At 43.9% G+C, this 26,121-nt stretch overlaps 1 protein-coding gene across 1 annotated transcript in view; it reads right to left on the bottom strand.

The window, feature by feature from the left end:
* Positions 1 to 20,672, bottom strand: part of mao (monoamine oxidase) — a 66,107-nt gene extending 45,435 nt beyond the window's left edge. Inside the window, exon 1 of the mRNA XM_084161333.1 lies at positions 20,528 to 20,672. Within this exon, the coding sequence (XP_084017459.1) occupies positions 20,528 to 20,579 (52 nt within the window). The 5' untranslated portion in view covers positions 20,580 to 20,672. The remainder of the gene's footprint in view (positions 1 to 20,527) is intronic.
* Positions 20,673 to 26,121: the final 5,449 nt, after the last annotated feature.

Below are 26,121 nucleotides of genomic sequence, written 5' to 3'. Positions count from 1 at the left end.
ATTGTGCTGATGTTGCTTCCAGGGGCAGTTTGGAACTCGATAGTGAGTGTTGCAACCGAGGACAGACGATTTTTACGCGCTACTTGCTTCAGCACTCGGAAGTCCCGTTCTGTGAGCTTGTGTGGCCTACCACTTTGCGGCTGAACAGTTGTCACTCCTAGACGTTTCCACTTTACAATAACAGCACTTACAGTTGACCGGGGCAGCTCTAGCAGGGCAGAAATTTGACGAACTGACTTGTTGGAAAGGGGACATCCTATGACGGTGCCACGTTGAAAGTCACTGAGCTCTTCAGTAAGGCCATTCTACTGCCAATGTTTGTCTATGGAGATTGAATGGCTGTGTGCTTGATTTTTTACAACTATCAACAACGGGCGTGGCTGAAATAGCTGAATCCAGTCATTTGAAGGGGTGTCCACATACTTTTGTATATATAGTGTATTTACTGTCAATTGCAATGCACTTGGGTACTTTTTGGCCCGTCCTGCAAATTAACTTGGCATGCCTCACTTGCAATTGCATTTAAACCTATAGGATACTTTAGATACGCTTATGGCACAAACTGTAAAAAAAAATAAAAAATTTTTTTTATAGCAAGTTACCGGCTACTGAGTTGTGGTGAAAATAATGGAAACAACTTTTAATATACTGAACAAAAATATAAATGCAACATGTAAAGTGTTGGTCCCATGTTTCATAAGCTGAAATAAAATATCCCAGAAATGTTCCATACGCACATAATGTTGTGAACAAATTTGTTTACACCCCTGTTAGTGAGAATGTATTCTTTGCCAAGATTATCCATCCACCTGACAGGTGTGGCATATCAAGAAGCTGATAAAACAGCATGATCATTACACAGGTACACCAATAAAAGGTCACTCTAAAATGTGCCATTTTGTCACACAACACAATGCCACAGATGTCTCAAGTTTTGAGAGAGCGTGCAATTGGCATGCTGCCTGCAGGAATGTCCACCAGAGCTGTTAACAGAGAATTAACGTTCATTTCTCTACCATGTGCTGCCTCTAATGTCGTTTTAGAGAATTTGGCAGTATGTCCAACCAGCCTTACAACCGCAGACCACCTGTATGGCATAGTGTGGGCGAGCGGTTTGCTGATGTAAGCGTTGTGAACAGAGTGCCCGATGGTGGCGGTGGGGTTATGGTATGGGCAGGCACAAGCTACGGACAACGATTAGGGCCTAATTAATTTATTTCAATTGAGTGAAATTGTTGCATGTTGCGTTTACATTTGTGTTCAGTATATATACAGTGGGGGAAAAAAGTATTTAGTCAGCCACCAATTGTGCAAGTTCTCCCACTTAAAAAGATGAGAGAGGCCTGTAATTTTCATCATAGGTACACGTCAACTATGACAGACAAAATGAGAGAAAAAAATCCAGAAAATCACATTGTAGGATTTTTAATGAATTTATTTGCAAATTATGGTGGAAAATAAGTATTTGGTAAATCACAAAAGTTTCTCAATACTTTGTTATATACCCTTTGTTGGCAATGACACAGGTCAAACGTTTTCTGTAAGTCTTCACAAGGTTTTCACACACTGTTGCTGGTATTTTGGCCCATTCCTCCATGCAGATCTCCTCTAGAGCAGTGATGTTTTGGGGCTGTCGCTGGGCAACACAGACTTTCAACTCCCTCCAAAGATTTTCAATGGGGTTGAGATCTGGAGACTGGCTAGGCCACTCCAGGACCTTGAAATGCTTCTTACAAAGCCACTCCTTCGTTGCCCGGGCGGTGTGTTTGGGATCATTGTCATGCTGATAGACCCAGCCACGTTTCATCTTCAATGCCCTTGCTGATGGAAGGAGGTTTTCACTCAAAATTTCACGATACATGGCCCCATTCATTCTTTCCTTTACACGGATCAGTCGTCCTGGTCCCTTGGCAGAAAAACAGCCCCAAAGCATGATGTTTCCACCCCCATGCTTCACAGTAGGTATGGTGTTCTTTGGATGCAACTCAGCATTCTTTGTCCTCCAAACACGACGAGTTGAGTTTTTACCAAAAAGTTCTATTTTGGTTTCATCTGACCATATGACATTCTCCTAATCCTCTTCTGGATCATCCAAATGCACTCTAGCAAACTTCAGACGGGCCTGGACATGTACTGGCGGCTTAAGCAGGGGGACACGTCTGGCACTGCAGGATTTGAGTCCCTGGCGGCGTAGTGTGTTACTGATGGTAGGCTTTGTTACTTTGGTCCCAGCTCTCTGCAGGTCATTCACTAGGTCCCCCCGTGTGGTTCTGGGATTTTTGCTCACCGTTCTTGTGATCATTTTGACCCCACGGGGTGAGATCTTGCGTGGAGCCCCAGATCGAGGGAGATTATCAGTGGTCTTGTATGTCTTCCATTTCCTAATAATTGCTCCCACAGTTGATTTCTTCAAACCAAGCTGCTTACCTATTGCAGATTCAGTCTTCCCAGCCTGGTGCAGGTCTACAATTTTGTTTCTGGTGTCCTTTGACAGCTCTTTGGTCTTGGCCATAGTGGAGTTTGGAGTGTGACTGTTTGAGGTTGTGGACAGGTGTTTTTTATACTGATAACAAGTTCAAACGGTGCCATTAATACAGGTAACGAGTGGAGGACAGAGGAGCCTCTTAAAGAAGAAGTTACAGGTCTGTGAGAGCCAGAAATCTTGCTTGTTTGTAGGTGACCAAATACTTATTTTCCACCATAATTTGCAAATAAATTCATTAAAAATCCTACAATGTGATTTTCTGGATTTTCTTTTCTCAATTTGTCTGTCATAGTTGACGTGTACCTATGATGAAAATTACAGGCCTCTCTCATCTTTTTAAGTGGGAGAACTTGCACGATTGGTGGCTGACTAAATACTTTTTTCCCCACTGTATATTTATATATATTCTACAACTGAACAATATTTTGTCACTAAATATACAACAACGAACTGTATTCAGGAAGTACACAGAAATTCCAATTCTAAATAAATTATTTTCAATATTGGAAAACTAGCAATTTAAATTTGGTTTACTTTCTATTACAATTGCATCGTGACTAGCTATAAATTAACATTTACATTTTACATTTTAGTCATTTAGCAGACGCTCTTATCCAGAGCGACTTACAGGAGCAATTAGGGTTAAGTGCCTTGCTTAAGGGCACATCGACAGATTTTTCACCTAGTCGGCTCGGGGATTAGAACCAGCGACCTTTCGGTTACTGGCACAACGCTCTTACCCACTAAGCTACCTGCCGCCCTAAGCTACCTGCCGCCGTAATTAAAGCTCTTATGGTTCTTGGTATCACATGCCCTTATGTCAGCCTTTAACAAACCTGCAGAACTGACAGTGTCAAACCATAATGTTTATGAACAGAGCAAATTAACTGGGATGATATACAGTGGCTTGCGAAAGTATTCACCCCCCTTGGCATTTTTCCTATTTTGTTGCCTTACAACCTGGAAATGAAATTGATTTTTTGGGGGGGTTAGTATCATTTGATTTACACAACATACCTACCACTTTGAAGATGCAAAATATTTTTTTTTGTGAAACAAACAAGAAATAAGACAAAAAAACACAGAACTTGAGCGTGAATAACTATTCAGCTTTTTTCTGGCCTCTCTTCCGTAAAGCCCAGCTCTGTGGAGTGTACGGCTTAAAGTGGTCCTATGGACAGATACTCCAATCTCCGCTGTGGAGCTTTGCAGCTCCTTTAGGGTTATCTTTGGTCTCTTTGTTGCCTCTCTGATTAATGCTCTACTTGCCTGGTTCGTGAGTTTTGGTGGGCGGCCCTCTCTTGGCAGGTTTGTTGTGGTGCCATATTCTTTCCATATTTTAATAATGGATTTAATGGTGCTCCGTGGGATGTTGAAAGTTTCAGATATTTTTTTATAACCCAACCCTGACCTGTACTTCTCCACAACTTTGTCCCTGACCTGTTTGGAGAGCTCCTTGGTCTTCATGGTGCCGCTTGCTTAGTGGTGTTGCAGACTCTGGGGCCTTTCAGAACAGGTGTATATATACTGAGATCATGTGACAGATCATGTGACACTTAGATTGCACACAGGTGGACTTTATTTAACTAATTATGTGACTTCTGAAGGTAATTGGTTGCACCAGATCTTATTTAGGGGCTTCATAGCAAAGAGGGTGAATACAGTGAGGGAAAAAAGTATTTGATCCCCTGCTTATTTTGTACGTTTACCCACTGACAAAGAAATGATCAGTCTATAAGTTTAATGGTAGGTTTATTTGAACAGTGAGAGACAGAATAACAACAAAAAAATCTAGAAAAACGCATGTCAAAAATGTTATAAATTGATTTGCATTTTAATGAGGGAAATAAGTATTTGACCCCCTCTCAATCAGAAAGATTTCTGGCTACCAGGTGTCTTTTATACAGGTAACGAGCTGAGATTAGGAGCACAATCTTAAAGGGAGTGCTCCTAATCTCAGTTTGTTACCTGTATAAAAGACACCTGTCCACAGAAGCAATCAATCAATCAGATTCCAAACTCTCCACCATGGCCAAGACCAAAGAGCTCTCCAACGTTGTCAGGGACAAGATTGTAGACCTACACAAGGCTGGAATGGGCTACAAGACCATCGCCAAGCAGCTTGGTGAGAAGGTGACAACAGTTGGTGCGATTATTCGCAAATGGAAGAAACACAAAATAACTGTCAATCTCCCTCGGCCTGGGGCTCCATGCAAGATCTCACCTCGTGGAGTTGCAATGATCATGAGAACGGTGAGGAATCAGCCCAGAACTACCCGGGAGGATCTTGTCAATGATCTCAAGGCAGCTGGGACCATATTCACCAAGAAACAATTGGTAACACACTACACCGTGAAGGACTGAAATCCTGCAGCGCCCGCAAGGTCCCCCTGCTCAAGAAAGCACATATACATGCCCATCTGAAGTTTGCCAATGAACATCTGAATGATTCAGAGGAGAACTGGGTGAAAGTGTTGTGGTCAGATGAGACCAAAATGGAGCTCTTTGGCATCAACTCAACTCGCCGTGTTTGGAGGAGGAGGAATGCTGCCTATGACCCCAAGAACACCATCCCCAACGTCAAACATGGAGGTGGAAACATTATGCTTTGGGGGTGTTTTTCTGCTAAGGGGACAGGACAACTTCACCGCATCAAAGGTCATGTACCGTCAAATCTTGTGTGAGAACCTCCTTCCCTCAGCCAGGGCATTGAAAATGGGTCGTGGATGGGTATTCCAGCATGACAATGACCCAAAACACATGACCAAAGCAACAAAGGATCCTCAAGAAGAAGCACATTAAGGTCCTGGTGTGGCCTAGCCAGTCTCCAGACCTTAATCCCATAGGAAATCTGTGGCGGGAGCTGAAGGTTCGAGTTGCCAAACGTCAGCCTCGAAACCTTAATGACTTGGAGAAGATCTGCAAAGAGGAGTGGGACAAAATCCCTCCTGAGATGTGTGAAAACCTGGTGGCCAACTACAAGAAACGTCTGACCTCTGTGATTGCCAAAAAGGGTTTTGCCACCAAGTACTAAGTCATGTTTTGCAGAGGGGTCAAATACTTATTTCCCTCATTAAAATGCAAATCAATGTATACAATTTTTGACATGCGTTTTTCTGGATTTTTTTGTTGTTATTCTGTCTCTCACTGTTCAAATAAACCTACCATTAAAATTATAGACTGATCATTTCTTTGTCAGTGGGCAAACGTACAAAATCAGCAGGGGATCAAATACTTTTTTCCCTCACTGTACATATGCACACAACACTTTTACGTTATGAATTTTTTTGAAATTTTTTAAACAAGTTATTTTTTTCATTTCACTTCACCAATTTGGACTATTTTGTGTATGTCCATTACATGAAATCCAAATAAAAATCCATTTAAATTACAGGTTGTAATGCAGCAAAATAGGAAAAACACCAAGGGGGATGAATGCTTTTGCAAGGCACTGTAAGCCCTAGCGGGCGACTATCTAATGCGTGGACAGGGAAGGGCACATCAACACGAACAGTAGGAATCCCTAACCTATGAGAATATTAACGATCAATAAAATTCCCAGCTGCGCCTGAATCTACTAGTGCCTTATGCTGGGAATGAGGAGAAAACTCCGGAAACACAACCTCTATACACAACTGACCAACAGGGAGCTCTGGGTGAGTCAGGTGCCTACTCACCTGAGATGGGCGACCAGTGCTCTGCTTACTGCCTCGACTCCCTGGGGACCCTCCCCAGCACTGGCCCGCAGTGTGTCCCCTCTCCTGGTCTCCCTAAGCGCAGTACCTCCGAGCTCCAGGGGGATGGAATGAATGGGCCCCGATCAGAACGTCCGCGGGTCTCCAACAGGTTATCCAGCCTGATGGACATCTCCACCAGTTGGTCCAGGTTGAGATTGGTATCCCTGCAGGCCAGTTCCCGCCGAACGTCCTCCCTTAGGCTGCACCGATAGTGGTCGATCAGGGCCCTCTCATTCCATCCGGCGCTGGCTGCCAACGTCCTGAACTCCAGCGCAAAATCCTGGGCGCTCCTCCTCTCTTTCGTAGGTGGAACAGACGCTCGCCCGCCACTCTCCCCTCCGGTGGATGATCGAATACCGCCCGGAAGCGGCGCGTGAAATCCTCGTAGCGGACCGATGCAGCGTCAATTCCTCCCCACTCGGCGTTGGCCCACTCAAGCGCCTTCCCTGACAGACAGGAGATGAGGGTGGACACGCTCTCGTATCCCGAGGGCGCCGGGTGAATGGTTGCCAGGTAAAGCTCTACCTGGAGAAGGAAATCCTAACACCCGGCTGGTGTACCGTCATATGCCCTCGGGAGCGAGAGCCGAATCCCACTGGGTCCAGGTGGCGAAGGGGTGGACTGTGGTATGGGTGCTAGAGTGGTTGGAGGAGGTGTGGGAAGGCCACCTCTCTCCCAACAGTCCATAGTATTCATCACCCTCTCCATTGCGGTGCTGAGAGCCTGGATAATACTATCCTGTCGTTGAAATCGTTCCTCCATCGATTCGGACTGACTGGCTGTACCTGCTGACTCCATAAATGGTGCGTGGTTCTGTCACGAGTGTCAGTGTAATGCGGTGGATCGAAGTCGGGCGCAGGACACAGAACTCGAAGAAACTTACTTTACTGAAAATGAGTAAAGAATACAATACAGAAAATACCTCCACACAGGGAGGAACTAACCCGCTCACCAACGACACACGAAACGAAAAAACAACCACGCACAAAACACATTGGGAGCCACTGGGTTAAATAGGGAAGGTGTGATTACAATAATGGGTAACAGGTGTGTGACAATAGACAACAGGTGCAACATAGAAACATAGAACATAGATCGGCAGCAGCTAGTATTCCGGTGACGACGAACGCCGAAGCCTGCCCGAGCAAGGAGGAGGGGCAGCCTCGGCAGAATCCGTGACATACACTCAATTAGTATTTGGTAGCATTGCCTTTAAGTTGTTTAACTTGGGTCAAAGGTTTCGGGTAGCCTTCCACAAGCTTCCCACAATAAGTTGGGTGAATTTTGGCCCATTCCTCCTGACAGAGCTGGTGTAACTGAGTCAGGTTTGTAGGCCTCCTTGCTCGCAAACGCTTTTTCAGTTCTGCCCACAAATGTTCTATAGGATTGAGGTCAGGGCTTTGTGATGGCCACTCCAATACCTTGACGTTGTTGTCCTTAAGCCATTTTGCCACAACTTTGGAAGTATGCTTGGGGTCATTGTCCATTTGGAAGACCCATTTGCGACCAAGCTTTAACTCAATATATCCACATAATTTTCCTTCCTCATGATGCCATCTATTTTGTGAAGTGCACCAGTCCCTCCTGCAGCAAAGCACCCCCACAGCATGATGCTGCCACCCCCATGCTTCATGGTTGGGATGGTGTTCTTTGGCTTGCAAGCCACCCCCTTTTTCCTCCAAACATAACAATGGTCATTATGGCCAAACAATTATATTTTTGTTTCATCAGACCAGAGGACATTTCTCCAAAAAGTACGATCTTTGTCCCCATGTGCACTTGCAAACCGTAGTCTGGCTTTTTTATGGCGGTTTTGGAGCAGTGGCTTCTTCCTTGCTGAGCGGCCTTTCAGGTTATGTCAATATAGGACTTGTTTTACTGTGGATATAGATACTTTTGTACCTGTTTCCTCCAGCATCTTCACAAGGTCCTTTGCTGTTGTTCTGGGATTGATTTTCACTTTTCGCACCAAAGTACGTTCATCTCTAGGAGACAGAACGCGTCTCCTTCCTGAGCGGTATGACGGCTGCGTGGACCCATGGTGTTTATACTTGCGTACTATTGTTTGTACAGTTGAACGTGGTACCTTCAGGAGTTTGGAAATTGCTCCCAAGGATGAACCAGACATGTGGAGGTCTACAATTTTTTTTCTGAGGTCTTGGCTAATTTCTTTAGATTTTCCTATTATGTCAAGCAAAGAGGCACAGAGTTTGAAGGTAGGCCTTGAAATACATCCAGAGGTACACCTCCAATTGACTCAAATGATGTCAATTAGCCTATCAGAAGCTTCTAAAGCCATGACATCATTTTCTGGAATTTTCCAAGCTGTTTAAAGGCACAGTCAACTTAGTGTATGTAAACTTCTGACCCACTGGAATTGTGATATAGTGAATTATAAGTGAAATAATCTGTCTGTAAACAATTGTTGGAAAGATTACTTGTGTCATGCACAAAGTAGATGTCCTAACCGACTTGCCAAAACTATAGTTTGTTAACAAGAAATTTGTGGAGTGGTTGAAAAACTAGTTTTAATGACTCCAACCTAAGTGTATGTAAACTTCCGACTTCAACTGTATGTAATGTATACTGTCCTACAAAGGCAAAACGCAGTAACTACACTTTTAGTAAAAATTGAGTTAAGACTTAAATCAGGCTTTGTAGTATCTGTTTCATCTTGTGACAAAGTGTACTGGTTCAATTATGTTCAGTTTCAGAGAAAATGGAGTGTGAAATTTGCAGTATCTACAAAATCCAAGTAAAAACCAAGGCAAACAGCAATAACAGCACTTTGGCTTTGTTACATCTTATTTTGACTGCAGTTAACCGCTATGCCATACAAAGGCAAACAGCAGTAACTATGCAAACAGTGAATCTGAGAAAAATGGCTTTAAAGTTTATTTGCTGTCCATCCAAATATGTTGTAGGTAGACACGTGATAATGAAGTAATTTTCTATGCATATCAACCATTACCACTGATTTGACCCTAAGTAAAAATAATGACCATACAAAGTCAAACAGAAAAAACACAAGAAAGTTGGATAAAGACATTTACATTGTAGATACTGCACATATTCAAATATTTGTTTTAAGTATAAACATTCTGCTTGATGAAATAGTCCTTACCTTACGGTCGAAAAAAATGCTTGAGGGTTACTACAATGCAACATTAAAAACATGAAAACATAACTACATAAAACCATTAAATACAGTTGGAAGATAGTTAGAACTCTCACATCAAACAGAAAACCAACAAGAAAGCTGGATAAACACGTTTAGATTGAAGATACTGCACTTTGCCTTTGCAATACCCATATTGTTGTTTAAGGTCATACAAAGGCAGAGTGCCATATCAGTGGCCATGGTTGATATGCACAAAAATTACTTCATAATAAGATGATACATCAATGCATTATCACTTATCTACCTACAACATATTTGGCTGGTTAGCATTTTGCCTTTGTAGGGCAGTATAGTAATAAACAGTTTAATTTTAAAGGATAATAATGCTGGTGGAACTGTTCATAGAGAGTTTTAGGAAGAATTCTTCAAAGATAAAAGGGTTCTTAGTAGAACCTTTCATGAATATGTACTGTATATGCTGTATGAATAGTGTGTAAATTGTATTTTTGTTGACTCTTGGTGTCTTACGAAAGTATTCACCCCCCTTGGTATTTTTCCTATTTTGTTGCCTTACAACCTGGAATTAAAATGGATTTTTGGGGGGTTTGTATCATTTGATTTACACAACACGCCTACCACTTTGAAGATGCAAAATATTTGTATATTGTGAAACAAACAAGAAATAAGACAAAAAAACAGAAAACTTGAGCGTGCATAACTATTCACCCCCCCCCCCCCCCAAAAGTCAATACTTTGTAGAGCCACCTTTTGCAGCAATTACAGCTGCAAGTCTCTTTGGGTATGTATGTATAAGCTTGGCACATCTAGCCACTGGGATTTTTGCCCATTCATCAAGGCAAAACTGCTTCAGCTCCTTCAAGTTGGATGGGTTCCGCTGGTGTACAGCAATCTTTAAGTCATACCACAGATTCTCAATTGGATTGAGGTCTGGGCTTTGACTAGGCCATTCCAAGACATTTAAATGTTTCCCCTTAAACCACTCGAGTGTTGCTTTAGCAGTATGCTTAGGGTCATTGTCCTGCTGGAAGGTGAACCTCCGTCCCAGTCTCAAATCTTTGGAAGACTGAAACAGGTTTCCCTCAAGAATTTCCCTGTATTTAGCGCCATCCATCATTCCTTCAATTCTGACCAGTTTCCCAGTCCCTGCCGTTGAAAAACATCCCCACAGCATGATGCTGCCACCACCATGCTTCACTGTGGGGATGGTGTTCTCGGGGTGATGAGAGGTGTTGGGTTTGCGCTAGACATAACGTTTTCCTTGATGGCCAAAAAGCTAAATTTTAGTCTCATCTGACCTGAGAACCTTCTTCCATATGTTTGGGGAGTCTCCCACATGCCTTTTGGAGAACCCCAAACGTGTTTGCTTATTACGTTTTAGTAATTTAGCAGACACTCTTATCCAGAGCGACTTACAGTTAGTGCATACCTTATTTTTTTATTTTTCATACTGGCCCCCCGTGGGAATTGAACCCACAACCCTGGCATTGCAAATGCCATGCTCTACCAACTGAGCTACATCCCTGCCGGCCATTCCCTCCCCTACCCTGGACGACGCAGGGCCAATTATGCGCTGCCCCATGGGTCTCCCGGTCGCGGCCGGCTACGACAGAGCCTGGATTCGAACCAGGATCTCTAGTGGCACAGCTAGCACTGCGATGCAGTGCCTTAGACCACTGCGCCACTCGGGAGTTATTCTTTTCTTTAAGCAATGCTTTTTTCTGGCCACTCTTCCGTAAAGCCCAGCTCTGTGAAGTGTACGGCTTAAAGTGGTCCTATGGACAGATACTCCAATCTCTGCTGTGGAGCTTTGCAGCTCCTTCAGGGTTATCTTTGGTCTCTTAGTTGCCTCTCTGATTAATGCCCTCCTTGCCTGGTCCGTGAGTTTTGGTGGGCGGCCCTCTCTTGGCAGGTTTGTTGTGGTGCCATATTCTTTCAATTTTTTTATAATGGATTTAATGGTGCTCTGTGGGATTTTCAAAGTGTCTCATATTTTTTTATAACCTAGCCATGATCTGTACTTCTCCACAACTTTGTCCCTGACCTGTTTGGAGAGCTCCTTGGTCTTCATGGTGCCGCTTGCTTGGTGGTGCCCTTGCTTAGTGGTGTTGCAGACTCTGGGGCCTTTCAGAACAGGTGTATATATACTGAGATCATGTGACACTTAGATTGCACACGTGGACTTTTTTAAACTAATTATGTGACTTCTGAAGGTAATTGGTTGCACCAGATCTTATTTAGGGGCTTCATAGCAAAGGGGGTGAATACATATGCACGCACCACTTTTCCATTATTTATTTTGTTGAATTTATTTGAAACAAGTTATTTTTTTCATTTCACTTCACCAATTTGGACTATTTTGTGTATGTCCATTACATGAAATCCAAATAAAAATCAATTTAAATTACAGGTTGTAATGCAACAAAATAGGAAAAACGCCAAGGGGGATGAATACTTTTGCAAGGCACTGTTTGGGCTGCCCCCCCCCCCCCCCCCCGACCAACCGCTCAAGAAAAAATTGTCCCGCTGCTGAATCTAGTTGATGATCCCTGCTTTAGACCCTGAAGTCCCTGAACATTTTCTGTAAAATCCTTTGTATAAACAGTACTGCAGCTACAATATTGTAGATAATCCTAACCCACACCCATTTTATCTTATGTTCCACAACACATTGACTCCAGAGCTCTCTGCCTACACTAACACCAATACAAAAGGCAAGCTGGAGTTGGTTGGCAGAAGGCCTTTAGAAACATCTACTGAGTCTTGACCCAGAATTTCTATTGAGCGTGATGCAATTACATAGCCACTTAACTTTTACACCAACATTCCAGGGAAAAGGTTCAGGAGAAGTGAAATCAAGCTGCTTTCTATAAACATCTGTTCCTCAGTCAACAGCCCAGTCAAACCAAGCCTGAGTCCAAATTGCTAAGCAGTGTACGTCAAAGCAGTGTGCCGATGCCTGTATCACTTTATCAGAAGCATGTGATCAATGACGTCCGAAGCTTCATTTTGTCAAACAACCACCTTTTTGGTTTGGTATTGGTTTCGGTAGAAGACAAAAAGGCTACGCTGTGCACGCGCTACGGCGTGTGGGACATCATCTACAATAATTTTCACCAGCAGGTGCCACTAGTGTACACTGTGTTGATCAAATCCTCGAGTAATGAACCTATTTTTGACACAATTGGCTAGAAAGCCCCAATGCTTCAGAAAGCTCTGTTTCTCCATCACTAGTAAATAATGGACAGAACACACAGGTTATTTTTGACCCAGCCTGTTGGGTCACTTAGGTAAAATCAACACTAGGTAACGCTGGCCAATTTTCTGACATATGAATCATAGTGTCACATTCTGCTCCTCTCTCTCTCTCTCTCTCTCTCTCTCTCTCTCTCTCTCTCTCTCTCTCTCTCTCTCTCTCTCTCTCTCTCTCTCTCTCTCTCTCTCTCTCTCTCTCTCTCTCTCTCTCTCTCTCTCTCTCTCTCTCTCTCTCTCTCTCTCTCTCTCTCTCTCTCTCTCTCTCTCTCTCTCTCTCTCTCTCTCTCTCTCTCTCTCTCTCGGAACCCTGGAGATCCTCAAGGAACCCCTGGAGTTCCTCAGGGAACCATTGCTAGTCAATGGTTCATATTTGCACATTCGATTAGTCATTCCTGTTCATCTGTTCTGTTGTATTGTCATCGCACATTGAGGTTGAACACTGACAGTTTTGTAGCTACAATGAGGCTAACAGATGTGTCTGAGCTCTTCAAGAGCCTATGCATATCCCAAAGTTGGAGTAGTTACTACTTTATTACTATTATATACTCAGTAATGTTATTAATGAATGATCAATTATTCCTCTTGCTGCTCTGTAATTATTAGAATAATAAAACAATTTGCAGTGTACGAACTTAACATGATAAACAGGAATTACATTTACGCTAACGTGTGGCCAAAAAGAACTATCTGAAAGCCATGCCTCCAGTCTGATAGGCTGCCCCCTCTACAATATATGATCAAAAAGGTTAAAAAAATGGAATCCCTCCCATCACAAGGCGTTCCTCAAAGGCCATTTTCAGAGGGGTTCCTTGATGAACCCTTTTGAACTGGAAAGATTCTGCCTGTGTGGCAACCCAAAAGGTTTTTCCAGGCGGCAGGTAGCCTAGCGGTTAGAGTATTGGGCCAGAAAACGAAATGTTGCTTGTTCAAATACCTGAGATGACAAGGTGCAAATATGTTGATGTGCCCTTGAGCAAGGCACTAATTTGTTCCAGGTGCGCCGTACTACTATGGCTGACCCTGTAAAACAACACATTTCATTGCACATGTGACAATAAAACAGTTGGGAAAGTGCTGCTGCTAGAGCCCCTGGGGGCCAAGGGGCTGCATGGTGAATGGCAGAGGACAATTTTCAGCCAGAAGAGAACACAGCTCTCCACCTCTCCACTGCTCGGTACATAAGGAGAGAGAGAGAGAGAGAGAGAGAGAGCGCATTTCCCCCTTGCCCTCTCTCACACCCTCCCTCCATCTCTCTTTCTTCCCTTCCTTCCTTCATCCCTCTCTCCTTTGATTAGAGACAGTGATCGTAATAAGTGGGCCTCATTGTCACCTTCTAAAGGGCAACAGCACAGACAAATAGAGATATTTAAACCTTGTCCTAGTGTGACTGTAGAAGAGAAAGAGAGAGAGAGAGAGAGAGAGAGAGAGAGAGAGAGAGAGAGAGAGAGAGAGAGAGAGAGAGAGAGAGAGAGAGAGAGAGGGAGAGAGGGAGGGAGGGAGGGAGCAAGAGAGAGAGCGAGAGAGAGAGAGAGAGAGAAAGAAAGAGAGAGAGAGAGAAAGAGAGAGAGGAGCAGAATGTGACACTATGATTCATATGTAAATCTGCAGTGACATGCTTTTATAAATACAAAGGAGTAATTAAGACATATGTATTTCTCTATTGCAGAAGAATTTTCTCTATTATTCTGTCTATTGTTGAATTTATATTGCAGAAGTGGTGGATATGCTGAAGACGATGCTGAGTGCACCTATAGGGTTCGGCTTTGCATGCAATATCTTAATGCTATGTATGTTTCAACATAAAGTGATGAAAACTCTATTCTACTTCAATTCAACCCTGAGATAACCCTCTCTATGGAACTCTCTATGGATTTCTCATTCATTAATCATAGTCATTCACAGACAGGCCAAAATACATCTCTGAAACAACATTTAACAGCTGTAACTCTACTCCTGAGTGGCGCAGTGGTCTAAGGCACTGCATCGCAGTGCTAACTGTGCCACTAGAGATCCTGGTTCGAATCCAGGCTCTGTCGCAGCCGGCCGCGACCGGGAGACTCATGGGCAGCGCACAATTGGCCCAGGGTAGGGGAGGGAATGGCCGGCAGGGATGTAGCTCAGTTGATAGAGCATGGTGTTTGCAACGCCAGGGTTGTGGGTTCGTTTCCCACAGGGGGCCAGTATAAAAAAAATATTCACTAACTGTAAGTCGCTCTGGATAAGAGCATCTGCTAAATGACTAAAATGTAACTGATCAATTAGGCTGTAGTATGGCAATATGATTATACTGGATTTGAAACGACAGTATGTTTTGGTTTTTGCCCTAGCTGATTCAAATAATCAAAGCTTGATGATGAGTTGGTTATTGAATCAGCTGTGTAGTGCTAGGGCAAAAACCAAAACGTTCACCCAAGGGGGGTGTACCCCAGGACCGAGTTTGGGAAACCCTGGCCTAAATGACAAGCATTCAGACAGACATGCAGTTAGACAGGCAGGATTTGGGTGCAGAGTTCAACACAGGTTCCGCTTGTCGAAAGCTGTAATAGCCCTGTGTGACACTTCCTCAACCAAAACATTTGACACCTCTCTTCAGGAAAGGAAAGAGTTTACTTACTATTTATTACTCACCACTCAGCTTCTAAAACTGTAGAAATAGAATGGGTTCAACCTAGCCAAGTCTGGAGTTCAGACTTAGAAGGCACCAGTGGCGGTCAGTGCCATTTAAGATGAGAGAGGACGCAATTTTATTTTCATGAGCATGGCCTTATTTCTATTACAGCATATTGGATGACTGTCATTCATATTCCATTCACCCAGTTCAGTGATTGGTTTAGGCTACTATATGATACTCTAATTTTCCCTGTACCCATCATGAGGTTGCTACAACCTAGCCTATGAATGAAAGTTTACAACGTAGGTGCACACAGGTCGAGAGAAAGATTTGTGACAGACAGTGACACATGGACAGACAGTGACACATTCAATACCTGATATAGGGTGTAATCATTAGTCCAACAGTTGCAAACGAGAGTTTATATTGACAAATTCAGGTATGTTTATCCCCGTTTTGTTCTGTTTGCTTTTTTTCCCCAACAGAATCGGCTGAATGAATACACAACTGATCACGCGTAAACACAATTCCCTTTCATAGCAGCCACATTGTATTCCTTCTCGCATCTATGCACTCTCCTCTCACCTTTTCCCTTCGCTTGTGGACTTCAATGCACAACACATCAGCTGTATGTGACCAGGCGAAAAAACCTTTCCAAGCCAAACTATATCATAACAGCTACACACAGCCTACATCGTTGTCACCATATTAGCTAAAGAAACGTCATAGTCAACATAGTTAATAGAACTAACGTGTTAGTAAACCCGCTACAATCATGCAGTAACGTTACAGTGTACGATCAGTAAGCAGTTTAGCACTTACAACGGCGGGCCCTGGTGGCAATACATTTGTAAAACTAAAAGCTTACCTTGACTTGGAAGAGTTCCAGTGTTGTGTTGGATAGTAATAGCCAGCTAGCTAACATAGCATCCCTCTGTTTGAGCAGGGTGTTTGAGTAGGCTAAACTAGCTAGCTGCATTTGCTGGCCAAGTAATTATATCTCTCTCTTGCTTCTCCTTTATTTTGGAAGAAATTAATTTGTTCAAAACTGTTCAACTATTGTCTTTCTCTCTATTTGAGTCACCTACTCACCACATTTTATACACTGCAGTGCTAGCTAGCTGTAGCTTATGCTTTCAGTACTAGATTCATTCTCTGATCCTTTGATTGGGTGAACAATATTTAAGTTCATGCTGCAAGAGCTCTGATAGGTTGGAGGACGTCCTCCGGAAGTTGTAATAATGACTGTGTAAGTCTATGGAAGGGGTTGAGAACCTCCTAGGTTTTGTATTGAACTCAATGTACCGAGAGGAGGACGGAAGCTAGTTGTCCTCTGGCTACACCATGGTGCTACCCTACAGAGTAGGGTACTGTAGACCTTAATTGCAAAATAGTGTGTTTTAATCAATTATTTGGTGACGTGATTATATTTAGTATAGTTTTATCTAAAAATGATAACTTTTTTAATGTTTTACAATATAAATGTTTATGAAATTCACTGAGGAGGATGGTCATCCCCTTCCTCCTATGAGGAGCCTCCACTGGAAGGCACATGATTACAGACATTGATTCAGCCATAGCATACAGTAAGCATTATTTTCCACAATGTTTTCATTGGCAACAATATTTGAATGCTCCAATCCAACATATTCCATGTGGGAGGAGATACACTCTCTCCAGCTGCATAGAGAATGGGAAAAATCGGTTGATGTGCCCTTGAGCAAGGCGCTTAACCATAATTTGCTCCAGGCGTGCCATACTACTATGGATGACCCTGTAAAACGAAACATTTCATTGCACCTAGGTGACAATAAAATAAATATATATTTTCATATGTCACGGGCAGGACCTGAACACTTGTTTCCCACAGGAGAAAACAACTTCTTAACCATTTAACCAAGAGACAAATCCCTGTTGTGCTGAAGGTGACAGTGATATTAAAGTCGCAGGCAGGGCTACTGCATCATGAAACCGTGAGCCTGACTCACGTCCGCTATATACAGTGGGGAAAAAAAGTATTTAGTAAGCCACCAATTGTGCAAGTTCTCCCACTTAAAAAGATGAGAGAGGCCTGTAATTTTCATCATAGGTACACGTCAACTATGACAGACAAAATGAGAAAAAAAAATCCAGAAAATCACATTGTAGGATTTTTAATGAATTTATTTGCAAATTATGGTGGAAAATAAGTATTTGGTAAATCACAAAAGTTTCTCAATACTTTGTTATATACCCTTTGTTGGCAATGACACAGGTCAAACGTTTTCTGTAAGTCTTCACAAGGTTTTCACACACTGTTGCTGGTATTTTGGCCCATTCCTCCATGCAGATCTCCTCTAGAGCAGTGATGTTTTGGGGCTGTCGCTGGGCAACACGGACTTTCAACTCCAAAGATTTTCTATGGGGTTGAGATCTGGAGACTGGCTAGGCCACTCCAGGACCTTGAAATGCTTCTTACGAAGCCACTCCTTCGTTGCCCGGGCGGTGTGTTTGGGATCATTGTCATGCTGAAAGACCCAGCCATGTTTCATCTTCAATGCCCTTGCTGATGGAAGGAGGTTTTCACTCAAAATCTCACGATACATGGCCCCATTCATTCTTTCCTTTACACGGATCAGTCGTCCTGGTCCCTTTGCAGAAAAACAGCCCCAAAGCATGATGTTTCCACCCCCATGCTTCACAGTAGGTATGGTGTTCTTTGGATGCAACTCAGCATTCTTTGTCCTCCAAACACGACAAGTTGAGTTTTTACCAAAAAGTTATATTTTGGTTTCATCTGACCATATGACATTCTCCCAATCCTCTTCTGGATCATCCAAATGCACTCTAGCAAACTTCAGATGGGCCTGGACATGTACTGACTTAAGCAGGGGGACACGTCTTGCACTGCAGGATTTGAGTCCCTGGCGGCGTAGTGTGTTACTGATGGTAGGCTTTGTTACTTTGGTCCCAGCTCTCTGCAGGTCATTCACTAGGTCCCCCCGCGTGGTTCTGGGATTTTTGCTCACCGTTCTTGTGATCATTTTGACCCCACGGGTTGAGATCTTGCGTGGAGCCCCAGATCGAGGGAGATTATCAGTGGTCTTGTATGTCTTCCATTTCCTAATAATTGCTCCCACAGTTGATTTCTTCAAACCAAGCTGCTTACCTATTGCAGATTCAGTCTTCCCAGCCTGGTGCAGGTCTACAATTTTGTTTCTGGTGTCCTTTGACAGCTCTTTGGTCTTGGCCATAGTGGAATTTGGAGTGTGACTGTTTGAGGTTGTGGACAGGTGTCTTTTATACTGATAACAAGTTCAAACAGGTGCCATTAATACAGGTAACGAGTGGAGGACAGAGGAGCCTCTTAAAGAAGAAGTTACAGGTCTGTGAGAGCCAGAAATCTTGCTTGTTTGAAGGTGACCAAATACTTATTTTCCACCATAATTTTCAAATAAATTCATAAAAAATCCTACAATGTGATTTTTTGGAGAAAAAAAAATTTCTCAATTTGTCTGTCATAGTTGACGTGTACCTATGATGAAAATTACAGGCCTCTCTCATCTTTTTAAGTGGGAGAACTTGCACAATTGGTGGCTGACTAAATACTTTTTTTTCCCCACTGTATACTATAGCTAATATTGATGTTACAGTATTCTACATGCTATCACTATTTAACTAGATGCTTACTCATAGCCTTGATGCTTATAAGGGAGCCTTGATTTTTATTGGGACTGTACAGCCCTCTATGAGGCTACACCCATACAGCTATTTACACACTGACAGCAAATGCCACACCACCATCTAGCTGTATGCAGCATGTGGGGTTAGAGGCATCACACAGTCAGACTTTCAAATCAGGACACAGCTTTATGTGTGAGATGAGATTAAATCATGATCAGCAACTCAAATGACATCTCAGGCTTAATTTGACCAGTTTCTCACAGCAGGAAATGTGAAATATTGTATGGATTATAAATTATGGCATTTTTTATAGGGGTTGATGCATTTTTTGTTAGGGGAAATCAAGTCTGACATTTTAAACCTTGCATAAACTAAACATTTGGATTTCCTACTGTACAACACATTTCCTGTAACAACAGGGTGATGAAATTAAGATCCTACACCTGTGACAAAGCTATTCTCCTCCTGCCTCAAGTACAAGATAGACAATTGCTTGGGGTGAGATAGGTAGAATAAGCAAAGATGGGGAGTAACTGCTTACATGTCATCTGATTACAAAAAAACAAAACCAGTTACATTACCAGCAAAAATATTGTAATGAGATTACAGATACTTAAGTAAAAAAAACTAGATGACACTTCTTGGATTACTTTTAAATTCAGAAAGGATGTTTGCGAGAAGAAAAATATATATATATATTCCACCTTTCAGTTTTCTCAATGTCATTCAATTCAGCATTGAAAAAAGGGGCACGTTTAAATTTGCTCCACCTGAGCCAGTCTGACCACCAATCAGAGACCACTATGACACACCAAATGCGTTTGATGGATCCTTTTCGTGTTCTTCTATGTCTATTAAGGGGAAAGTAATCCAAAATGTATTGAAAGTAATCAGATTATGTTACTGAGTTTGGGGGTAATCCAAAAGTGATGTTACTTATTACAATTTTGGACAAGTAATACGTAACTGTAACGGATTACATTTAGAAAGTAAACTACCCAACCCTGTATAAGGTAAGGTAAGATAAGGCCTTTAAAGTTTGTGACTGATGTGGAGAATTAGGCTACAGCAACCCTAGTCGGCAAGACGAATGTCATATAGCCTAGACTGCATGTTCATCATAACAAGTACATGACAGCAAAGAATACCACGAACAAATATTTCCAGCTGTTATATTGTAACCACTGTAGTTACAATATTAAAGCAATATGGTACAATATGTTGCATTTGGACACTCCTACTATAAAGCGACATGTTATCAGGCGATGCAGCTTCACGGAAGAGACTGTCTACATGCAAAGCAAACGCAGATGAACTGAAACTGCACAGTAAATCCATAATAATTATGCATAACGCGTATTCAATCATTGATCAAAAACAGATCATGGCCATTGTAGGATATATTACCTCTACAATAACAACCCACATTTATTGTCTGACGTGTAGGCTACAATGTTGCACATTTGTGCTGCAACAGTTGGTTACTTACATAAAGCGAGGTGGCTGCTATTCGTACAATATCATATCACCCCGAGTTCCTATCAATTCCCTACATCACATTATATTATAATATTCTCACTAGTCTATTTACTAACTGCAGTAAGTTCTTTGGAAGCTTCCCTTTAAATTGCAAGTACCTGATATTCCTCCTCCGATCACTATAACGTCGTACGTGTTCGGTGCTGTCATGGTGTTGTTTTGCAGCTCTCTCTACCACTCTCTCTCTCGTTCTCTTTACGTCTGCTGACTGCTGTTCGCTCGCCTCGCTCGGTGCTGAACGCCAGGCGGACAGAGGATCGCATCTGTATTAAAAGCGGGGGAGACAGGCCCACTTGAGCCGACTCCGCCTACGGGTTGTAGCCTAGCCTACTCTACATGATATTCTTCTGATATGAGGGGTGAGAGAGAGACCATACATGCTCCTTGTCCTAGAACGACACCTGCTCCTTGCCTACTATAAAACAATAGGCCTACTGTATTATATGATTTGGCCATTATAATAATAATAATATAAATAATAATAATAATATAATAAATAATAATAATAATAATAATATTATTATACAGTATGGCGGTAGGGCAAGGTCCCCAGACACCTTGTGTTTATTATTATTATACACTGAGATAGGCTAGTGTGATTGCATGCTTAGTAGCAATGTGTTGTTTAGCAATCCTGCACATGTAGACACTAATCCTGTAAAACAAGATTACAGTTACAGTATGCATGATACAGTATGAGGTGTTGATGTATTGCAGTATCAAGTATGCTAGGTTATGGAGGGTCGGTTTAAAGTCTTTCACCAGTGACCAGACATTGGTCAATGGTCACTATAGAAAGGCTAACATTATAGATTAGTTCTTATGCATGGAGAAGTAATGGCTGAACATTAGTCTTCATGACTGAACATGAGATAGCAATTAGATAGCAAAACATGAGCTAAGTGACACCATTATGTTATTTGTGATACATGTATAAGTTGTTATTCATACTGTAAATCATAGGCTATATAGGCCTACAGCTGTCCATAGAAATCTATTTACAATTGGGATATAGTCATTTCTGTTGCCCCCTTGTGGAAATATTTGGTCATTAGAACACTGTGAATATATGGCCTTTTTACTCTCTGATTATAATAATATAAGAATAATATGCCATTTAGCAGACGCTTTTATCCAAAGCGACTTACAGTCATGCGTGCATACATTTTTGTGTATGGGTGGTCCCGGGGATCGAACCCACTACCTTGGCGTTACAAGCGCCGTGCTCTACCAGCTGAGCTACAGAGGACCACATTATGAACATTTTACACTGCCATGGGGTCCAAAACAACCTCCAGCTAACTGAGCCCCTTCCTCTAGCCCTGGCCCCTCAGCGACTGTAGATCTCTGGGGTAACTAGTGGAGGTGTCTGGGGACCTTGCCCTACCGCCATACTAGCCTTTCATGGGGGATAACAATGAGCATTTTGCGCAGTATAGAGCAGTGTAGTGTAGAAATAGAGAGTGCGTAGGCAGAGATCTGTGTCCCTAGCGAGTGTCCAGTACAGTGTATTATATGATCCATAATGGGTATATTGTGGTTAATCATATAATCTGTGTTAGATCCCATATGGTTTAAGCTAGTAAAGCTCCTCGCTACACAGCAAATCCTCCAGTGTTAGAATCAACATTGAAAGAGTGGGACCATATACACACTGGAACCAGTGTTAACACTTTGTATTCAGGATAAAAAGTTAATTGCTTTACCACATTTTTTGCAATATTACTTTAGTGCCTCGTTGAAAACAGGATGCATGTTTTGGAATGTTTTCACTGTCAATTAGGTTAGTATTGTGGAGTAACTACAATGTTGTTGATCCATCCTCAGTTTTCTCTTATCACAGCCATTAACCTCTGTAACTGTTTTAATGTCACCATTGGCCTCATTGTTAAATCCCTGAGCAGTTTCCTTCCTCTCCGGCATCTGAGTTAGGAAGGACGCCTGTATCTTTGTAGTGACTTGGTATATTGATACACCATCCAAAGTGTAATTAATAACTTCATGCTCAAAGGGATGCTTTTTTAAATTTTATTTTTTACCCATCTACCAGTTGGTGCCTTTCTTTGCGAGGCATTGGAAAACCTCCCTGGTACCCCCCCTTTGAAATTCACTGCTCGACTGGGGGATCTTACCTTACAGTATGTGTGGGGTACAGAGATGAGGTAGTCATTCAAAAATCATGTTAAACACTATTATTGCACACAGAGTGAGTCCATGACACTTATTATGTGACCTGGTAAGCACATATTTAATCCTGAACTTATTTAGGGTTGCCATAAAAAAGGGGTTATACTTATTGACTCAATACATTTTATTTTAAATTTTTTAATATATATATTTTTTTTAATTAAAGTTGTATTTATGTTCTACTTGTTTTTCCACAAACAAACAAACAAAAAAACTTTGTACAGCATAAAAACAGTGAGCATGAATGACATCAAGACATATCCAACATAGCACACATACACAGTCAAATAGTATCTCACTGTCACGGTGTAGTAATGGTGTGGTGTGGAATCAAGCGCAGAAGCAGATGTACAGTCCAACAAGACTTTACTAGTGCGAGCAAAATAATCCAAAAAACGGCCTGAGGCCAAACAGACGCACACAGGCGTCAAATACGGGCGCACAAACACAGGGCGCAAAAACTCTCCTCAACCGAGGAGGAAGCTAATCGTAACGGGCGTCCCGAAACACGGGTAACGCACAAACACCTGACACGAAACAATTACACACAACACTACACTAACAACAAGGAAACTAAATAGGGTGCTTAATGAGACATAACACAAGACAGGTGTGGCTAACAGACAAAACTAATCAAACAGGAAACATAGAACATACAACGGTGGCAGCTAGAATTCCGGAGACGACGAACGCCGAAACCTGCCCGAACAAGGGAGAGAGGCAGCCTCGGCCGAAACCGTGACAGTACCCCCCCCTTGACGCGCGGCTCCAGACGTGCGCCGACTCCGGCCTTGGGGACGACCCGGAGGACGTGGAGCAGGGCGCGTCGGATACCCCCGATGGAATTCCGTCAGGAGCGACGGGTCCAAAATGTCTCTCCTCGGCACCCAGCACCGCTCCTCCGGACCGTACCCCTCCCACTCCACTAGATACTGGAGACCCCCCATCCGACGTCTCGAATCCAAAATGGACCTCACGGAGTACGCCGGTGCCCCCTCGATGTCCAATGGGGGCGGGGGAGTCTGCCCTATCTCATTTTCTTGGAGCGGGCCCGCTACCACCGGCCTGAGAAGGGACACATGGAACGAGGGGTTAATACACTTATACTCCACAGGTAGCTGTAATCTATAACATACCTCGTTCAACCTTCTCAGGACTTTAAATGGCCCTACAAACCGCCGACCCAGTTTCCGACAGGGCAGGCGGAGGGGCAGGTTTCTGGTAGAGAGCCAGACTCGATCACCAGGTGCGTACACCGGTGCCTCACTGCGGTGGAGATCAGCGCTCGCCTTCTGACGTCGGAGGGCCCGCTGCAGGTGGACGTGTGCAGCGTTCCAAGTCTCCTCCGAGCGCCGCGCCCACTCATCCACCGCAGGAGCCTCGATCTGGCTCTGCTGCCAGGGTGCCAGAACCGGCTGGTAACCTAACACACATTGAAATGGAGTTAGGTTAGTGGAGGAATGGCGTAGGGAATTCTGGGCCATCTCGGCCCAGGGAACGTACCTTGACCACTCCTCCGGCCGGTCCTGGCAGTATGTTCTGAGAAACCTACCCACATCCTGGTTACGCGTTCCACCTGCCCATTACTCTCCGGGTGGTACCCCGAGGTGAGGCTCACCGAGACCCCCAACCGCTCCATAAACGCTCTCCAGACTCTGGAGGTGAATTGGGGACCCCGATCAGCCACAATGTCCTCGGGTACCCCGTAGTGCCGGAACACATGGGTGAACAGTGCCTCGGCAGTTTGTAGGGCAGTAGGAAGACCCGGCATGGGGAGCAAACGACAGGCCTTAGAGAACCGGTCCACAACGACCAGGATGGTAGTATTCCCTTGGGAGAGGGGAAGGTCTGTTATAAAGTCCACAGAGAGGTGGGACCATGGTCGTTGTGGAACGGGCAGGGGTAGCAACTTACCCCTAGGCAGATGTCTAGGCGCCTTACACTGGGCGCACACCGAGCAGGAGGAAACATAAACCCTCACATCCCTTGCCAACGTGGGCCACCAGTACTTGGCACTAAGACAGTGCACTGTCCGGCCGATACCCGGATGTCCAGAGGAGGGTGACGTGTGAGCCCAATAGATCAATCGATCCCGAACCTTGAGCGGAACGTACTTCCGACCCTCCGGGCACTGTGGTGGACTAGGGTCGGTGCGTAACGCCTGCTCGAGTTCAGTATCGACCTCCCACACTACCGGTGCCACCAGACACGACTCAGGCAGTATGGGAGTGGGCTCCACGGACCTCTCCTCCGTGTCATACCACCGAGACAGCGCATCTGCCTTGCCATTCTGTGACCCAGGGATGTACGTGATCTTAAAAGTAAACCTGGTCAAGAACATACTCCATCTTGCCTGGCGAGGGTTCAGCCTCCTCGCCGCCCGGATGTACTCCAGGTTACGGTGGTCCGTCAAAATGAGGAAAGGGTGTTGAGCCCCCTCAAGCCAGTGCCTCCACACCTTTAGAGCCTGTACCACGGCTAACAGCTCCCTGTCCCCTACGTCATAGTTCCGCTCCGCCGGACTGAGCTTCTTAGAATAAAAAGCACAGGGGCGGAGTTTAGGTGGCGCGCCAGACCGTTGTGAAAGCACGGCTCCTAAACCGGCCTCTGACGCGTCCACCTCTACCTGGAACGGCAAAGAGGGATCCGGATGCGCCAGCACCGGGGCCGAGGTAAACAGGTCCTTCAGCCTCCCAAACGCCCTGTCCGCCTCGGCCGACCACTGCAGACGCACCGGACCCCCCTTCAACAGAGACGTGATGGGAGCTGCCACCTGTCCAAAACCCCGGATAAACCTCCTGTAGTAATTTGCAAACCCCAAAAACTGCTGCACCTCCTTCACAGTGGTTGGTGTTTGCCAATTACGCACGGCCGACACCCGGTCTACCTCCATCTTCACCCCTGACGCAGACAACTGATAACCCAAAAAGGAGACCGACTCCTGGAAAAACAGACACTTCTCTGCCTTCACATACAGGTCGTGCTCCACCAGCCTCCGCAACACTCTACGCACCAGGGCCACATGCTCGACACGGGTAGGCGAGTACACAAGAATGTCATCAATGTACACAACCACCCCCTGCCCCTGCATGTCCCTGAAGATCTCATCCACGAATGATTGGAAAACTGACGGAGCGTTCATCAACCCGTATGGCATGACCAGATACTCGTAATGGCCCGAGGTGGTACTAAAGGCTGTCTTCCATTCATCACCCTCCCTGATGCGCACCAAGTTGTACGCGCTCCTGAGATCTAATTTCGTGAAGAAACGCGCCCCATGCAACGACTCAGTCATGGTCGCAATCAGCGGGAGTGGATAACTGTACTTTACCGTAATCTGATTGAGACCACGGTAATCGATGCACGGGCGCAAACCACCATCCTTTTTCTTCACAAAAAAGAAACTTGAGGACGCAGGGGAAGTGGAAGGCCGTATGTATCCTTGTCTCAGAGATTCATCTATGTAAATCTCCATAGCTTTCTTCTCCTCCTGAGACAGAGGATA

This window comes from Coregonus lavaretus, assembly GCF_964263955.1.
Source record: "Coregonus lavaretus genome assembly, chromosome: 5".
In the NCBI taxonomy this organism is placed as follows: Eukaryota; Metazoa; Chordata; class Actinopteri; order Salmoniformes; family Salmonidae; genus Coregonus; species Coregonus lavaretus.
The sequence above is the reverse complement of the archived record's forward strand: the minus strand, read 5'-3'. Positions and strand labels throughout refer to the sequence as shown.